The following is a 20,055-nucleotide window of genomic DNA, read 5'->3' on the forward strand; positions in this document are numbered from 1 at the left end:
CGTTAATCCCATCACTTCATTGCTCAGAAAAAACAGAAAATTTGATTGGACTAAAGAGGCGGATGTGGCCTTCAAAAAATTGATGGAGCGATTTACAGCTGCGCCTGTACTCCAACATCCTAGACCTGATCTTCAATTTGTGGTGGAAACAGATGCCTCGAATGTTGCCATGGGAGCTGTTCTGTCTCAGCGCAATCCTGAAACCCACGAACTGAATCCAGTGGCCTTTTGGTCTAAAAAATGCTCCCCTGCAGAAATGAACTATACTATCACTGATAAAGAGTTATTGGCCATATAGTGTGCCCTTAAAGAATGGAGACCTCACCTACTTGGGTCACAACACACAGTGACCAACTTCACTGATCACAGAAACTTGCAATATCTGTGCTCTGCGAAGGGACAATCCTCTAGACAGCTCTTTTTTGCAGAATATGACTTTATCATTACATTCCGACCAGGGGTACGAAATGGAAAGGCTGATGCCCTATCTCGTATTGGAAAAGGGGAAGACGCTTATGTGCCTGTGAATCCTGTGGAGATCATTCCTGGAACAAAGCTACTCGGAGTTATAGATACCACAGACTCGACATTTGAAGATTTGAGAAATGAGATTCAAACCAGCATCTCCACGGAGGAACTGATAAAATGGGAATCAAAAGGAGAAGGATTTTCAGTGCAAGATGGTGTACCCTTTTATCAGGGACGTTTGTACCTGCCCATGCCTAAATTGCAAGATCCAGTGGTTGCTAGCTATCATGGAGCTTTGTTGGAAGGTAATCCGGGAATCACCAAAACCTTGGAAAAGGTGAAGAGATCCTACTGGTGGCCTACTTGGCGTAAAGATGTCATTCAATTCCTGAAAACTTGTGGTAATTGTGCTCAAAGTAAAACTCAAAAAAGAAAACCTGCCGGCCTCCTCTACCATTGAGTGTGCCCCCTGCTCCTTGGCATACCATTTCTATGGATTTCATCGCGGATTTACCAAATTGTGAAGGCTTTGACACCATTCAGGTGGTGGTGGACCCATTTTCGAAAATGGCACATTTTGTAGCCCTGAAAGGCTTACCTACAGCAACTGTCTTGGCAAGAACCTTTCTGGAGGACATTGAGAAACTACATGGCTTCCCTTCAATAGTAGTTTCAGATAGGGGAAGCCAATTTGTCTCTAAATTCTGGAGGAAATGTTGCGAGTTGGCAAAAATAGATGTGCGATTGTCCACCAGCCATCATCCCCAGACTGATGGACAAACAGAGCGAACCAATCAAACTCTAGAACAGTATCTCAGATGTATGTTACATCAACTTGAAGACACCTGGTTGAATGTTTTGTGGATTGCAGAATACGCCTATAATAACTCTGTCCATGCCTCCACAGGACTTAGTCCTTTTTACACTATTCCCCGAAGATCCAATTTGGTGTAAATTTGAGCGTCCTTGTCCTGGTCCAGCATTTCCGGAATAAGTGGCAAAGGGTAACGGTTCTTCACCATGATCTGATTTAATGTGCGGTAATCAATACAGGTCCTTATCTCCCCTTCTTTTTTCGGCACGAAGAACAAAGGACTGGCTGCCGGGGACTTCGATGGACGGATGAATCAGTTTGCGAGGTACTGGTCTAGATAGGACTTCAGATGAAGATTCTCAGGTTCAGTCAGAGCATAGATTCTCCCACAGAGGACTTGGGCACCAGGAACAAGGTCAATTTGACAGTCATAGGGCCTGTGGGGCGGCAGGGTATTGGCTTGGTCCTTCTGTAATACATCCTGGAAATTGCGGTATTCCTCAGATAAAGTACTGGTTACACCTAAGATAGATGTTGTGGTTCCGGGAGTCGTAGAATTACTGAAAGCAGTCTTCTGTTCTTGATAGTAACAGGCTGGAGAGCAGTCACTGGGGAAGGTAAATTTCCTGGCTCGCCAGTTAATCGAAGGATTATGAGCGACTAACCATGGCATCCCTAGTATAAGCCGAAATTGAGGTGCCGTGATGAGGTTGAACGAAATTAGTTCCCTATGCCCGTCCTGCCACAGCATTGTTATCTCAGCTGTGCATTGGGTTACGGGTCCGGAAGCGATTTCAGTCCCATCCACTGTAGTCACCTTATCTGTAATCGGCTTGGGACATAAGGGAAGTCCCATCTCTGCAGCCAGATTTTGATCAATATAATTCCCGACTGCCCCACTGTCGATGTAAGCTTCTATGGCATGCATTCTGGACGACCGTTGGTTATTGATCAAGATTGTTGGTATTGCAAAGTGTGAGGTCGTGGCTCCTTTCCCTCACTCGACAAACTGACCTCTATGTTTGCCGAGCTGGGTAGTTTTCCGATTGATATTCTTTCTCTTGGTCTTTTTCCGTGGCCCCAATGACCTTCCTAGGGGGTTTCACCAGGCAGTCCTTCAGGAAGTGCCCAGATTTTCTACAATACAGACACAGTTGTTGTTGCCTTCTTTTATCTCGCTCTTGTTTTGTTAATGGGGGTCGCACTCCTCCAAGTTGCATGGGCTCAGCAGGGTTTTCTTGTGCATGAGTTACATTGTCTCTAGACCGAACATACACCGCCCATGGATACATTTTGGAGCGATCTGCTTTTCAGTCTTGCAGCCGGTGGTCTAATTGTACAACCAAATGTATGAACTCCGAACAGTCTAGAGGAGGGTCAACTACTTGAGCTAGAAAATCTTTTAGTTTGCCTCGTAAATCCCGATGAAACAATGTGGTTCTTTTGTTTTCAGGCCACCTAGCTTCAGCAACCAATCTGTTGAAAGTAGCAATGTACATTAACAGGTCCTGATTTCCCTGTCGGAGGGAAAGGAGTTCATTGTCCACTGCTTGTTCTTGGGAATGACGAGCAAAAAGTTTCTCCATTTCCCTCTGAAATCCCCCAAAGTCATGTAACAAGAACTGACCAGTCTGCTGCGCTACCGCTCAGGTATGACAAGACAAAGACCACCTGAGCCTGGTCATTTGGAAATGCTCCAGGCCTGCAAAGAAAGTGAAGGCGGCATTGATTCATGAATTTGGCGTATTTCCATGGATCACCTGTAAATCGCTCCGGTGGGGCCAAAGGAACTGTTCCTGGTAGCATGACTTGCACCGGAGTAGAAGAAGTGGACGGCAAGTTAGGATTCTGCATCGTTGGGTTGCTTCCCGGTAGGGGGGTCTGGCCCGCTTGTGATTGCAAGTATTGTCTGCTAATGTCTTCAGTGTGCTCCTTAGTCACTATTAAATCTCTTTGGAGAGCATTAGTCTCCTGACGGACAGAATGAACCTCGGCGTGCAGTTCTCCTATTAGTTGGGCCAATTGGTCTAATTCTGAGGTTTCCATGGCGCCCAAGTGGATTTAGTTTTGAGGCTTCGTGTTCTGTTATGCTCACCTGGTTCCACGGGGGCGCCACCCAGCAGTTGGGGATCAGATGTGCCTCCTTGCGATGCCCAGATGCGACCAGTGGAAGAGTTCCTCCTGGAATACAGGTAAGCTATGTTCAGGACTGGGAAACCAGGGTAAACAGCCTCCCATCTCCCTGTAGGTCTGTGACCCTTCTGGACTTCTCCTCACCTTGTTTTAGATGTTGGCAGGTTCTCTGTCCTGCTGTCTTGGCAGGGGCGTGTTGTGCTTGGTGGGCAATGGCGATCGAGTTGCTTCACTGATGCCGGCCCGTCTTGAGTCTTTCAGGTAGGTCTTATTGCTGTGAATATTGCTGTTCTTGCTTGCCTTTTAACAATGTCTTTTTCTTCCTAGGTACGCGGAAGTCCAATATGTGGCAAGGCGGAATCTGTGTTTCGCTGGTAAGTATGGGCGTTTTTGGAGCACCTTGATGAGGTGAGTAGGCGCTATGCGCTGCGCTTAAGATGCCTTGCCTTTGCTAACCTGTTATCTTTTCCTCTCCACGGGTCGCGGTACACGGCCGGAGTATGGCATTTCTGTAGTGATGCTGATTGAGGAGCGGCTGGCGAGGTAAGCCTTTCGGCACAGTTCGTTAATTGTACAATGTCTAATACCTTGTTTCTTCTCTTTTACAGGTCCGTTGATCCGAAGGAGCGCTGGTTCCAGGATGATGGTCGGGAGAGCTGCAGACCGCTGGCAATGAAGTTCAGGTAAGCTACTGCCTTTTCTCACGATGTCTTCTCCTTTCCTTTGCAGGTGCTGTTCTTCCGAGGTTCATGGCTGAAGCTGAACACGGTGAGAGTTACAATGCAGAAATGCAAACTAACGCGAAGCGTGTCAGTCTATTCGGGTGTGGTTTAAATAGCTTCAAGAAAGAAGTCCAGGTAAAATAGTCCCCATGGTACCACACCCAAAAACACTACACTGCAAGCCTGGTTTCAAGGAGCCAGTTTATGAGGGTTCCTCCACATGGCTGGCATTAATGAAAAGTAGTTCCCAAGCACAAGTCCATATTAAACATGAGCCTGGCGCCAAAGGCACCAGGACTGGCCCCAAAAAGGCCTAGTCTGCAATTTCTTGGGTTTAGTGGGGACTGGAATCAAGACTCTCCCTGGCCCATAGGTTGGCCAGGGGGTCTTCAGAGTGTGGGTCGTGACATATAGAATTATTGAAAATTATGCTACAAAGTGGTAAATGGCTTTTGGTTTTAAGGTGAAACATTGTAAATTGGGCAAAAATGTTGCTATATTGGGGTAAGTATGATATTAGTACATTGTAGGAAATTAGCGTACACTGGTAAAAACCAATGAAATTCACTGAAAAAACGTTGTTAAAGGGACGTTATGTTTACAAGTAAAACCGAAAACCCTCAGAAATTCGCCAGTTATGGTAAGCTAAGTAACCATAACTCACGCCACCACTGTGCACTGCTAAGACTAACACCCAAGTCATCAAAGATGACATCACAAATGCCATTGATGACATCACTGTTGACATCACATATACGATTAATTTTGATGAAAAGTCTCTACAAGGGTTTATGTTTATAATGTTGTTAACAATATGTCAGGAGTGATCGGGATACCTATTCTGATCAACTTAATGTATTAAAGAATGTACTCATCTAAACTAAACATTATATTTAAGTGTAGTTGTTAATACAGGAACCTAATCATACACACACATCATGTACCATAGAAGTACAATATTTCTAATCTGCTAATTTTGGATAGTAAAATAATGAATGGTACCTTATCAGAATTTTCAGTAATGTTAAACATGGAATAAATAGCTAATAATTCAAGATGTACTACATGTTTGTGTTACTACAAACAATACATATGAAGACCCACAATGCATACAAATGAGAGACACATATAGGGAAAGTAAAGTAAGGAAAAAAGTAACAGCATCACCAGAAAATGTCAATAACATTAATGTACACAAATGAATTGTGTGTTTGGGGCCGGCTAATTGCCCCATATATGTGCACCATGAGCTGAGACCAAACCCTAAGGAAAGTACTTTAAGAACATTCAAGAGGATTAATGCCTAGTTATTTAACACATTTTCATTTTTTATATTCTGACTGTCAGTGAATAAAACCACCTGACATAGATATGTCAGTGAACAAAAACAAGTGGCTCAGATATGTGATGTGATCAGTGATGTCATCAATGACATTTGTGATGTCATCTTTGATGTCATGGGTGTTAGTCTTACCATAACTGGCACATTTCTGGGAGGTTTCAGTTTTACTTGTAGCCATAGTTCCTTTAACAAAGTTTTTTCATCGAATGTCATAGATTTTTATTAGTGCAACGCAACCATAACGTTCCTTTAACAAAGTTTTTTCAGTGAATATATATGTACATGCGCATTATTTTTAAAGTTGTGTTTGAATCCACTGGCTTTGGCCGAAAGAACCTCAAAATGTATTCTGCGTTCTTCTGCATGTTGCCCCATTTGTTAGGATGTTCAAAAGGCAATTCATTTGGTTCGATTGTGCCCACATTATAGTCGATGCAGAGCTAAGATGTTGCCATTTTTAAGAAATGCAGGAATAAGGGAAACTGTAACACTTATTGATTTTTTTTTTTTTTAAGACTGTTTAGCGGCCCCAGATAGTTTAAGTTGCTGACTTCTTTGTATATCGTCCCTGCAATGTATGAATATATGAATTTAATGGCTTTTGAAATTATTTCTATGTCAATTGTTTGTTGATTTTATTTTTTATGTATTGTGTAAATTGCATGCTAAGGTTTGTTCTTTCTTAAAAAAAAATCAAAATTGAGGTCAAACCCCTGGATCACAGATACATTAACACCTTAATCCCAGCCTGCGCAGAATGAAAAACCCCACACACATAGGCACTGGAGCATCTCCCCTTGAGACAGTGGTGCAGGCCACTGTCTCCCCCCCCCGAGACAGTGGTGCAGGCCACTTTCTCCCCTGGGAGACAGTGGCCTGCAGCACTGTCTCCCCTCTGAGACAGTGGGGCAGGCCGCTGTCTCCCCTCTGAGACAGTGACGCAGGCCACTGTCTCCCCTCTGAGACAGTGGTGCAGGCCGCTGTCTCTCGTTGCAGACAGTGGTGCAGGCCACTGACTCCCCCCCAAGACAGTGGTGCAGGCCACTGTCTCCCCTCTGAGACAGTGGGGTAGGCCGCTGTCTCCCCTCTGAGACAGTGGGGTAGGCCGCTGTCTCTCGTTGCAGGCAGTGGTGCTGGCCACTGCCTCCCCCGGAGACAGTGGGGTAGGCCGCTATCTCTCGTTGCAGACAGTGGTGCAGGCCACTGCCTCCTCCTGAGACAGTGGTGCAGGCCACTGCCTCCCCTCTGAGACAGTGACGCAGGCCACTGTCTCCCCTCTGAGACAGTGGGGTAGGCCGCTGTCTCTCGTCGCAGACAGTGGTGCAGGCCACTGCCTCCCCTCTGATACAGTGGTCCAGGCCACTGTACTTGGTAGGAGGAAGTCTGCACTGTTGGGATAATTCTGCACATACTGACAGTCAACAGAGGCTAATTCAGGAGTTTAGCCCTGCAAGTTACATCAAGCAAATGACATTTATAACTAAATGCAAATACCGTGCAACCTCTCTCTGTAAAGCACTCTTAGGTCAAAAGCCTTGGTGTTCTTTAGAAACTGCTGACTCAACTCCGTTGACCTTGGCACGTTTCAGCCAAACATTCTCAATGGCACTTATTCTCTCTTCTCATAAAATATTCAAATGGCGCTCTAAGGTCCTAGGCAGGGCCAGCTTACCCCAATCTGGGAAGCAGGTCACCGCAGGTGCACCGGCCGGCAGAGTGCGCCATCTCAGCAAACAGACTTCCACTTGGTTTCGGGTTGGTGGGAGGAAACCCCATATCACCAAGGGTGGCCCACTGATCAGAGGGTGTGGTTGGGTCCACAGATGCAAGCATTGTAAGAATACATGTTGCTATTTGTTCGTTCTGGCATTTTCATGAATCAAATACAGATCATTCACAAGGTCCATGGAAATGTATTCGTGGCGAGTGCTCAAATGCAGTGAATTACCATTGGAATGCGAACAACACGCCAGAACGTCTGCTGCCATGCAAGATGGACTTCTGGGTTAGCACCAGTACTCCTGAGCACGGATTGTTGGAAGACAATCTGACAGTCTCACGGGTCTCAATGAAGTCCCCTGGCAGGAGCAATGCTTTTACCAGCTCCCATCTCTGCCTCCCGGTGGTGGCAGTGCTGCCCATTAAGGAAAAAGGCCAGCAACGGCAGGCCAGAAGAACTATTCAACCTGGTGGAGGCTCTTATGCCAGGCAGGTTACCTGCAATACCAGTTATCTGCTAGCAATTCACTAGCTTCGGGCTGGTGGGAGCAGCCCCTTCCCGTCTCTCCCACCTCAGGAATGTTTCCGCGATTCGCCCGGATGAGAGCCGTATCAGCTCTCGTTCTAGCCGTCACCTAACAATGCCAGGAGGCACAATGGATGTATGCATCATGGTAGAGCAGTAGAATCTGTTCTGGTAGGGCTTATGGCTGGTCCGCGTCTACAGCCAGGCTTTTCCTCCGCGATAGCCTTGCAGACTGGAAGTACGGGGGATTCACTATGATCATACAGTGCCTCACCCGTCCCTCTTGGCTAACCAAGAAAGACGGATGGGACCCCATGCAAAGGCCAGGCTGGTGTTCTATGGCCGACGGTGCAGATGGTCCCTCAAAATCTGGAGACATGCCTGCTCACGCACCACTCTTCCTTAGCTTCAGCTACAACCCCAGCGTATACTCTGGTGATGTCAACCAAGATATGGGTGCAACAGGTAGAAAAAAGGACATGTTTCGCTGCTAATGCGTGTTTCAAGATGGGCCCCTACTATTGTTCATGTTCTCAGAAAAGCAAACGCTGCCCTGGATGTTTTCACACCACCCAGCCCAATATGGTTTAAAATAATTACACCTGTAAGAATTTACACATTTTCGGTACCCAGTCAATTTTAACGAAAACATTTCAGAATGCTACATTTCACCAAAAACCATAATACCGAAAAACACAGAAAATATTAAGTAAATATATGTAGGGTAGTGTAAGGGGTTAAAATGGGTGCGGGTGGTGTTGGAGGTCGCATTATAAGGATACAAAATCGGGAAGCTTGGGGGGACCCCGCAAATAAAAATAAAATTCAGTGTTTTTTGGTATTTTGGTTACAATGAAATGTACCACTCTGAATTTTCCGTCGGTAAAATCACATATAACCAAATTTTTCCCATAAAGACACTCAGCATTGATTTTCCAATAATTATTAGTGGGAGCAAACAGTATGAGAACATAGAAGCACAGCAACCCTTTCGCTTGTATTTGTGCAGACAACGACATAACACAAGTGACCACTAGCCTCAAGTTCTTGGAGATTGCTCTCGGCCCCGTCTGGCCGGCCAGCCGCCATGCCATGCCAGAGGCAGTTGCTGCTGCAGAGGTCTACACTCACCTCTGTCTGAACCATGTGAACTCGATGGAGCCGCAGATCGTACACCGCTCCATAGATATCCACTGTGTCTTTGGAGTCCAGTTGCTGAAGGATTCGGTCCAGCGCGATGAATGTGCCCGTCCTGCCAACGCCAGCACTGCAAGTCAATGAGGGAGACCAGCTGATTTATAGACAGGCTTTGGAACAACATTTCCCTCAAGACAAGAACAGTTTTAATGTTGTTATAGAGTGCATTCTGCTTGCAAGTCAGCACTGGCCTAATGTTAACCCCCTGGCAAAATGAAGCTCTTATCAGGATCTGAGAAGAAAGGATTTGATGCAGAATAGAATTAAATATATGGCATTAGTCAAAGCTATTGAAAGAACAGGTCTTGATTAGTCTTGGACATGCATTACATTCTTCAATATGTATTGGTTTACTGTCCTCCTGTAAGTTAAGATTGCCCAACCCTCTTCTTTTTCAAATAATAATTTGTTCTGATACATTAAAAAAACTACACGGACAGGTAGAAACAAACAGAGCCCTTTGAGAACCTACATTACATGCTGCAGGAGGTCAACGTAGGCTCCACACATCCCACAGCATTATTGTAACTACATGACAATAGCTGTTGTATGCACCGTAGGTGCCTAGATATCCAAGCTGATGACCGCCAGTGCAGTCGAAGCATTTCTGGGGTTGGTTGAGGTCTTGTGCAGAGGGCACATGACCGAGCAGTTTGGGCTGGACTTCCCCTTTCGGGTCGGGACCAAGACTAATATGCACATGGTCTGTCACCGTTTGTAATGACATGACAGGCTGAAAAGAATGGCGAGGCGTTTGCCAAGAGCGATGACTGAGTTTATCATACATTAAAAACTGTATAGCCATCACTCTTGAGTGTTGCTTAGCAACCCTATGTTGGGCGGGTATGTCCAGATGTGGGTCCCGAACTTTCCATGCCTAGAGTTACAAGCTGTACCTTGTTGATGATGTTGAATGAGGCCAAAAACATGTCTTTGGTTGCATGTGGTCTGGTGCACAGCAGACGTGGCCTAGCAGTTTGGGATTGACTGCCCCTTTTGCTGTGGACAAACCTGACTTGTATATGGTATTTCACCGTCTTTAATGGCATGGCAGGTAAAGAACGATGGTCTGGAGAATTGCCCAGAGAAACCACAATGATTTCTGATTGATTAAAATCCTACCATCCCTCGCTCTTTACTGATGTTGATGGAATACACACCTCTGTCATGTGACTTCATAAATCAATCCATCAGGAATGTGCTTTCTTTTGAGTCAGGAACCATGTATGCGATAGATTTACTTTCTCTTGTAGATTTAATTTTGCAGTTTTCTGCTTTATTTCTATTTTATTTATTGGTGATTTTTGGTGATTTCCATGCCACACACAGACCGCTTTTGGGCACAAAACTCTGGGCAACTTTACGTACTGCGCAGTAGCATATCTCCAGAGGCAACAATGGTAAGCACCTGTTTAAATAACAAAAACAAGAGGTACAAGAATGTTTCCACTAGTGCATAAAAGACCACTCAGGAGGAACCACATCTACCGACTACATGGGAGGGAGTATCAGCCTGGCAAGTTCCACACAACAATGTCATGCCTACCCGACGAAAATTGAAACAACAGTAAACCAGTCATAAGACAAGTTTCAGCACTGTTGGACAGAGAGAGGATTATGTTTTGGCTATTTATTTTAACTTGAGCAAACATAAATACCACCTGCCCTGATGGGAGGTATTTATTCAGCAATATAGGTCAATATGTTTCCACCAAACATCTCTTTGCGTTCATCATCCTCAATATTTATTGGCTGGTACTCTGGCTCAGAGTCCATTTTTTACATGGCACCCATTGCTAATTAGACTTTGCAGAATATTTATATACAATCCTAACAATTATGTTTTGAACTTGCTTTAAAGTTTTGTACTTCCCACGAATCATCAATGAAGTCAATCTTTAAGGAGAATGAACACCTTTTCTATACTGTGATGACACTTATGACAGTCCAAGAAAGGTTTCCTCCCCATACAATGTGTTCTTGTGTCCCTATTTAGTTTCCAATAGCAAGTTTAATATTCAGTTGAATTGCCTCTTACATTTGGATTGCTAGTCACTCACATCATCGAACTAACCAGTTTCCTTTCTTGCCTACTCACACCCCTCAATAGAACATTGAACATTCCCAAATCAATATATATTGAAGTGTTTGACCTTTGACCCAAATAAGCATGTTGTTTGACTTCATCAACCACATTCCCTTGTAAAGAAAAAACATCTATTTTCTTTTTCTCACCTTAAGACATATGTTTTTCCCTCCTTTGTGGGTAGATTTTGACATCTGTGTGTAGCAAATCTAATGTAATACGTGTTTATTTTGGATCTACGAGATATACCAAAGATCAATTCAAAATCATACTAAATAAAAACACCTAACAACTAGCTCTTAAAATAATCCTTTGTATTTATATTTATTTATTTGTAAAGCGCATCCTTGCTCAGAGGCATCTGGGCGCATAGTTACAAAAAGGTGGTTACAGGCAAGCAATTTGTAAATTCTTATCTGCTTTCATCTATTGTTAAAGAAAAAATGACTATATATATCTTCTGGATCATAGTCCTCCCATGATGATGAGTTACACAATGATCTAGAAATTACAGGGATGCCATATGGTTCTTGGATAGATCCTTGGATTACACCTTGTAGATACCATTCTTTGCTTACTCTTGGTCTACTTTATATATAGAACAAGGAAGTCCACTATCCACTCTTCACTTGTGCTAACTGAATATGATAATCAATGAGTAAAATTGAGATATTGCACAACGGGGTTGATATGCCTCTTTTTCTTACTGTTGTATAGTCGTACAGAACAATAAAAACAATTATCAGTAGATTCAACAATAAAATTACCACAAAACAAATACACTTATCATATAGTCTAAAAGTAATTAGTGGCCATTTCTAGTGAATCTTGTGTCATGCATAATCTTTTGTGCTCTTCGGAAAAACAAAGTCATTGTTTTTAAATAGAGGTTGGTTTTCTTACGGACCAAATACTTTCGTGTAAACTGTTCTTTTTCAAATATGATCTCCAAATCTCGTTAAATAGGTATGTCATTATCGTTCTTGGGTTCCGGAGGCACTTGATGAAAACGTAAAGATGCAGTTATGTTATTAATTAATAAACAGGCAGCCTTTACTTTCCTAAGCCTATTAATAGGACATGTTTTAGTAGTGTGCAAGGCCATTAGACTTGTTCTTTATTGCAAACACCTAAACAGAAGAATATTGCAAGTAAAAGCTGAACTGACTCTAAGCCCACATCTAGATGATTCTTCTTTTGGGTACTGAAGGCCAAATTGCTAATACTTTTCCCACATTGATGGTACCTCCATGCAATTGGTTAAAATTCAACAATGCACGATTTACACAGACACGTGAGGTTTTGAGTTTATTACACTGCGTGGAGGGCGATGTGGAGGTGTTAAGTCTTAATCAAAAAGAATCATATTGAAGTCGTATCAGGTCATTATTTTATGACAACAGGAACCTCTTGTGACATTTCAATAATGAGTCATTATCTCTGTGTATTTTGCTTGGTACAATCATTCAAATATATTTTACAAACATTCGTTTATTTTTGGGAATACATTTTTTCCCATCCCTTACACGCAAGAACAGGTGGAGGTAAGTTCTCTTCGCAGTCCTGCCCCCGGTTGAACCACTGTTTTATCATGATACTGCTTTTTATATTGGTACACATCTCTTTTAGAGTCTCTTAATTATTTCCTTAACAATTTTTCATTTTTTTCAAGAATTTAAACACTGAGCCACTTTATTGATTTGATGTTTATCTGTGTAAAGAGTTGGTTCCTTGAAAATTGGTGGCACCTAAGCATTTTTGAAACTGGCTAATTTTTTAACATCTTCATGCAAGTAAGATGCTATTCACGATTCTTGGTCTGGTTGTCATGAAATGTGTACTTTACATGTAGGTGTTCTTCAATTAAGGGGTTTCTAGCAGGTCCGGTATATATATTCATGTTTTCCTGTGGATATTTGTGGGTTCATTCTTCTGTATGAAAGTGAGCAATTGCGAATTTGATCTTTTTTTTAATTGCTGCTTTAAATTTGACAGATTTCTGTAGTCCCCCGAGTCTTCAAAGACAGTTAAACAGGACTTCACTGCATCTGTTCTCTGACCATCGGTTGCTCCCTATGAGACCAACTTATAGTTTGCCTCAACATTGGAAGCATTTTGCAGGAAGAAAATAACATGTCTTTTGACTCCATTTTCCAAGCACCATTTTGTAACAGTATCAATGTTAAGGATTATCCTCTACGTTTGGGTAGCAGATGGTGATCAGATTTTCTATCTGATAATAAATCGCACAATACTTCCTACAAAGGCTGGGTCATGTTTTAAAAAGTTGTAAGTAAATAAACATCTCTGCCATTGTGATGAAATATGTGCGACTCTGCAGGAGTGCAGGGATGAGAAGGGAATAAAACTCATACTTGGCCCCACATTTGTACTAAACTAGCAGTAATCCTAATCATAAAGTTCAAACAGGCACAGCCTGACAGGTATACCACCTTGCCTCTTTGGTTAGTGCAGGCCGGGGGCAGGATAAACACTTCAGAAGGGATGTGAGACAGCAGAGAAGCACACCAAACCACAATAGTACTTGGGTACTGAAATAAAAGAAGGGGCCACCAATTATCTATGAAAATCAGGTACTTTCATTAAACTAGCACCACAAACAAACAAATCAAAAACAGCATACCTGATCCCTGTAAACGAAAACACAGAGAACTAAGACTTAGGGATAAAGGTGCACTCTGGCTTTAAAGACAGGCATGCACAGGCAATGATTTCAGCAGCCAATGTCAAAGCTATTGGAGATTTCTTTAAAGAGGTGGGGGGTGGGTTCTGACTAGTCCATGGTGCCCTGTAGGATGTGCCAGGGGGACAGGGCCACTTCACATATATCTTAATGCGCGCCTTTGAGACTCCACAGCATCGAGCTTCTAGTCACTTAAAATGGGTCGACTCAGCATCAAGACGTTTCTAGTTTGTGGTTCCCACTGTATAGCGGCCAGTGATATAGTTGAGTTAGCTTGAGATGGTCCAGTTCTGTAGCAGTGATGGGCTCGAATTGGATGAAGACATCAAGCAGCAATGAGGCAAGTCAGCTTTTTGAATGGCTTGAGGTGGTTCGAAAAAAGCCCCATAGTTCGATGAGGAGTGTTGCTATGGTGATGAAATAAATCGAAAACACTAGAGTGCAGGAGGCGATGGGTTGAGTCAGTAGCTTGATAGCTCAATAGTGGATCAGAAAAGCACCAGGCCAAGTGTCAAAGGCATCTCTGAGTGCTTGCAGCACCTCAAGAAGCACCTCAAAGTGGTGAACCCCGCTCAAAAACCATTTTGAAAATGGAAACAGTGTCCAGAGCTGATGCTTCAATTGTAGGTTCTGTGGCGACACTCTCTAGGGTTTCCATAGGCAAGGTAAGTCCTTTCTTCTGTGCTTCCCAACAAGAGATGCTTATAGGGAGTAGTTGCTGGGTTATGCTTCCTCCAGTGAGCAAGACATGGGTACCAGTGGTCTCTGCTACAATAGGTTGTGTCTAGTCAGCAATACCCCAAATATGCCGTTGGGATTGTTAGGGAGAAGAGCCTACCTAATCCTTAGAGCTCTCTGTCTTCATCCCTAAGGAAGAGGACTTTGGAGCAGACTGTAGTTGCAAGTGAGTTCCAGGTGAATACTTTTCCTTTCTGAGTCCAAAGAAGATTCATCTAAGGGGAGTGGGGCCCCCATTATGTTGGCAAATTACTACAGTAGATTGGTTCCCTTCTAGCCTTCTGAACTATGCCCAATCCTGACTACTGTTTCTGAATCGTTTCCCCTTGTGATGTCATACCAAGAGTGCTTGTCTGCAGGAAATGTGGAGGGAGAAAAGGAACATCCAAAATGGTGGAAACGCTCTGTGGATTGCAGCTTTATCCTGGCCTGCTCTGACTCTGTCCCCTTTTTCCTATTTGCCTACATGTAATCAGCACCCTGGTGTAAGTTTCCCATTGTACTGACAAGGCTGCCTTTAAAGCCCTGGTTTGCTGCTAACCCCTCAGGAAGGAGAGTTTATGTTCTTTGAAGAAGGTGACATGCCTTCTCAAGGGGATGAATGAGAGGGTTTCCTGGTTGGGTGCCAAATTGTTGCTTTGGTAAAGCCTGCCCAAACAACTCGAATACACACCAGGCCCTGTAACGAATGAGTCAGTGCCCACCAAGCTGACAATGATATGACATCAATTGCTTCTGGCTGTATACCTGTGTGATCCCAGTAGCCACCGTTTCAAAATGTGACATGGCTTTTAGTTACTAATCAAACTGACACCAGACCTTGGGGTCACAAAATTATATAATGTTTATCAATATTACATATGTTACAAGTCAGCCCCTAGTTGTTTGAACTTTTGGTTCGAGCAGGCCGTGCTCTTGCATGCACAGATGACCTTTGAGCCTGCCACATTACCAAAACATGGTAGTTCTGTGGGTGCATCAGAAGATAGTGACAACTGAGATACATGTTAATACTATACTTTTTGGCATCTAGCATTACCAGAGTGAGCATGATTAGAATAGCTCACTCTCAGACCTGCATCATTTATAACTAAAAATCTAAAATCTCAGGCTATACTGCCCACACAGATTGTCTTCTGTCACACCCGCAAAACATTCATGCAATATGCCATCCGCATCAAAATGCGACTCTCGCTTGTCATTCCCTCTGGGTGAACAACATCTCTTATTACTTGGGTGAGGATGCTGTTTTGAACAGAAAAGAAGCCAGCACAGTCTTCTGATACCAATTGAAACCAATGGCTGAATAAATGCTAGTTTTTGAGGTCTGTGATAGGGCCATTTTAGATTAAGGGATGGGACCCTATTGTTGCCCCACAAATAGTGATTCCTCTTTTTAACAGGTGCAGAATAAGAATACACTTTCTTCCTATGGTCTGCTCGTGCACTGAAAGAGGTAACATTGTTAGTATCCTGGAGAAAACTGGATATTTGGAATAGTTATCATGCAGTCAGGTAGCAGTCTTGGGCTCTTGAGGTATGGTGCCAATGTTACCCTGTACCAATGGCAAGAAAATCATAATATTATCTGTCCATGGGCACCAAAATATGTATACTTTTCTAAATTAAATAATAACTTCATACGAGACCTGTTTTAAAATCGACCATCAATTTCAAATATATTTCTGAATTACCCTCATATGTCGTGTAGATGTCATATTATAAGATGTATTGCATATCATATCTTGAGGGGAAATATATGCAAGTAGAGAATGTTACCTTTTAAAGAATGAAAGGGGTGTTTACAGTAAGTCTCACTGCCACCCCTGCACGCGGCTTCCTAGACCGGTTGCACAATATGTCACGCTTTCATACCTCCCTGTGCAGGATATATTTCTAAAGAGGCTTCCTGGAAGATGACATTGAACTGTTCAGGCAGGTGCTGAACTGTGTCTAGCAAAGCGTGAAGAGGAAAAGGTTAGGGCGCCACGGTTGAGTTGTGGAAAGCCATGGACAAGATGGAGGCACTGTAGAAAAGAAGACATCAGCTACGGCAATAGTTTAGAGCTCGCCTTTAGCTCTGGATACAAGCAGTCCTTAAAGTAGACACGCACACATTCATGCAGACTCTCCAAAACACACTAACATGGGCACCCCAACACACAGACACTGTCCCAAAATACAGAGGCATTGCTTGGAAGTATAAACCAGCATTAACAACAATGCCTTCATCAATGTTTACATTTTTTATATACGCTTAACACAAACAGGCTGCCCCTAAGCTATAGTCCTGATATCCGGGCTGTACAGCTGTTAGTTCCAGTCCTATTGTTGCGTTATATCGATCTTCAAACGAATATAATTTAAAAATGTACCCTATGTAACACTTGGCAGCATATCCAATTACCAAGGGCTGCTACCTGCCCCTGCTTTCAAAAATGGACTCTAACATTAAAGGTAATTCAGGTGTAATGTGCGAAAATTAAAGTTGTACATATATTTGTATATTTCTTATTGTACGGGATATGTATTTGTAACAGCAACAAAAGTAAAATCACAGAAATTAAAATTACACATAGCTTCTCCGAGGATAGTTATAGGTATAAATTGAATATATTGTAATGGCCAACACACACACATATGCCCACTAAACAAGCATCCTTGCTTTGCCAATTATTGTTGTGTACTTGTTATGATAACTTCAACCAGATGAAAGATCTCCCGGGCCCACCATAAGTCTACTCTCCATTTCTTTTGCGTCTCTTTTGCATTTCAGTTGTTCATTGTTTTGCTATGAAGGGTAAGAGCTTGGAAACCAGTTGAAACCAAGGGGCTCATTTTGTGATGGAAATCCCATGGAAAGGACTGCGTCCCTGGGATTTTCACGTTTTCCTGGTAGACTGCAAAGAAAGTACTGGAATTAACGAGATCACAGGGTCCCGCGCTATGCCCTTCCTGCATCCTGTCTAGAAACAAGCGGTAATACTGGCCGCCGTGTACCTGCATGTCGGCGGGCATTACAACGCATCCCTATTGGTTTTGCCTGCTATCTACAGTAATTGCAGCAGGGAATCCATAAGGATTGAAGCCTCTCTGCCTGCATCATATTACATGCAGGTGGCGATGCTGGTGGCTTTCAGGCATGGAGCAGGGGAAACAGGCAAATCAGATGTTGTGCTCTGTGGCCCTGCGCCTTCCTTCCAGGAAATACATCCAAAATGTCAGGGAACGTGAAAAAGAGGTTGCGCACTTTGCTCCACATTTTATCCACCAGGTATCCCCCTTTACTTTGCCCAGAAAACGTCTACATTTACTCCCTCTACATGAACTTCGCCAGACGTTTACTTAGTCATGCGTTCACTTCTTTCTGCTTTTACTTGGCCTGCGTCTTCGGATTGTCAAGGTGAGTGTATACGAATTACTAGTTTCTAATTGGACATGGCCGATTTGGCCGAATTGTTTCTGCCCGTTTTGACCAAAAATATATGTGGGGGAAACCCCAAACCCAGCCCCCACATATATTTTCGGGCAAAATGGCAGCAAACAATTTGGGCCAATTCGGACGCGGCCGATTCGGTCACGGGCAACTTGGGTAATACCGTCAAGGTGGCAGCGAATGTGGTTAAGGTTAGCTGTGAGTTTAGGATTGGGGGTCAAGGGAATGTAGGGGGAAGAATATGGGTTAGCAATTAACGGGGAGTAAAGTAGGCATCCCCCTTTCCTGATAAAGTGAATGCTAGGGGAGCTGAAAGACAGGAGAAGTAAAGGTATGGAGAAGTAAAAGTGACAAAATGTATGTGTAGCGAAGTGAATGCGAAAGCACTAACGACAAACAGCCTATTTATCATTGCCAATTACCGCCCTAATCAAAATGAGCATCTTATTGTGGGGGCCTTTAACTGCAATGCTTCATTCCTTTGATATTCGTTAATGCCAGACCAGCCACAACTGTGCTCCATCGGGACCGTCAAGGGGTCTTTCGATGGAGTGTCGTTTTCTGGACATTCGCATTGTCCACGCTGTGCAGGGGGATCGCTTCTAATTGGTAATATATCGAGATTTCCACAACCTGTCTGAGGCACGTGAAGATGCAGTGGTGGGTGATGTGAGCCACACATCTTTCTGAAACCTGCATGACATTTAGAAAGCTGGCGGTGCTTCTTCCCAGAGACCCCCACGGCTCTTGACATTTCCTTGTAGCCAGTACCTGCAGTGCACCACAGCGGGCCCAGCGCCTGGAGTCCTGTTGATATAATCCCTGACAGTTCGTACAAATTGGATCAGGGACTGGGTCGTTTCCGGTACGCCATGGTCCGGCCACACGGTGTAGTGAAAATGGCGGACCAGCCGGCTGGAGTCCAGCTGATCTTCCTGCAAAAAGAGAAGACCCAATAATTAGAGTTTCTCTTAGCCATAGCAAAAAGGAAGGGTACATATTGAATGCATTTCTATAATATACAGTAAAAGAGATGGGTGTACAAATTATTAATGACACCATATTTGCATTCCATTAGTGCTGTACATACAATATGCTTGTGCTTGACACCCACATAAATGAACAACAAAGTACTTAGGAAATATCTAGTGTGTGGCAGTCACTCATTCAAGCATTACGGTCCATGTCAAAAAGCAATCATGTGGAATTTTATTTAATCATTATTTCCTTTTTTATTTTGTTTTCCTTTTTTCATTCTCTCTTTCTTGTTGTTTTAGTGTACTTGACTTCACAAACTTTCATAGCTGTTTATCTTCCTCCAAGTTTCTTTGTCTCAATCTTTTGTAATTCTCCTTGTCAAACTGTATAACCTATTTCCTCTTTAAAACTCCACTGTTGTTAATCTCCCCTTTCTTCTGTCTGCATTTCTCTCTCTCATCTTTGCCCTACCTTGCCGTCTTTACTATATTAGTCTGTCGTCTATTTCTCTCCCCCGTGTATTTTATCAGGCTCCCTTTTCCCCCATTCACTTTCTTGCTCCAACTCACACCATCACATTCAGGACTTAATCTCTGCAGCTCTATGGCCCCTCCCATTTTTGTATAGGTCGCTTATATTAGGATAATGCAAGATGGAGACACAGCATCCCTCCCACCCATTGCTTCTTTTGGATGCTTCATGTGCCTCTTCTTTCTCCTGTCATCCTTTTATTTGTTTGCCTCTTTCCCTCAGGCTTGGACTGGTGTATAAAACAACAGGGAAATACCTGAAATGTCTGCCCAGGATTCTAGGATAGGCCAGATTTGTTGACAGAACGTACCACTTTTTTGGCCAGAGTGGGTTAGTTTCATTTGTTACCACACTAGTTTTAAGCAATGTTACTAAGAAAATATGTTTTCAAATGCATTATTTTCAACATATCACCAAAAGCAGCCCTTGGAGAGCACTCTGACAGTCTGTTCTGGATAGTAATGAATTGTAATGTGTGACTTTTGGCCACTTTTTCATTGGTGCCCGGATGGATTTAATGCCCCACCCGGCACTGCTTTCTCTGCCATGTTCCCATTCTCTCTCCCACATGCCAATAATCTCTCCCACGACCACATTTTCTCTCTGTCTGCTTCCCTCTCTCTGTCTTTCAGTCTCTCTCCCTCCATATATATAATGTGCC

General features: G+C 43.3%; 1 protein-coding gene across 2 annotated transcripts in view; it reads right to left on the minus strand.

The window, feature by feature from the left end:
• Positions 1-20,055, minus strand: part of PTPRB (protein tyrosine phosphatase receptor type B) — a 442,488-nt gene that overhangs the window by 14,323 nt on the left and 408,110 nt on the right. For both annotated transcript variants that reach the window (XM_069628245.1, XM_069628246.1), the window contains 2 exons: positions 18,657-18,820; positions 8,856-8,991 (listed from right to left, as the gene is read on the minus strand). In XM_069628245.1, coding sequence (XP_069484346.1) covers positions 8,856-8,991; positions 18,657-18,820 — 300 coding nt within the window. The remainder of the gene's footprint in view (positions 1-8,855; positions 8,992-18,656; positions 18,821-20,055) is intronic.

This window comes from Ambystoma mexicanum, chromosome 12, assembly GCF_040938575.1.
Source record: "Ambystoma mexicanum isolate Mex_15411 chromosome 12, UKY_AmexF1_1, whole genome shotgun sequence".
NCBI lineage: Eukaryota > Metazoa > Chordata > Amphibia > Caudata > Ambystomatidae > Ambystoma > Ambystoma mexicanum.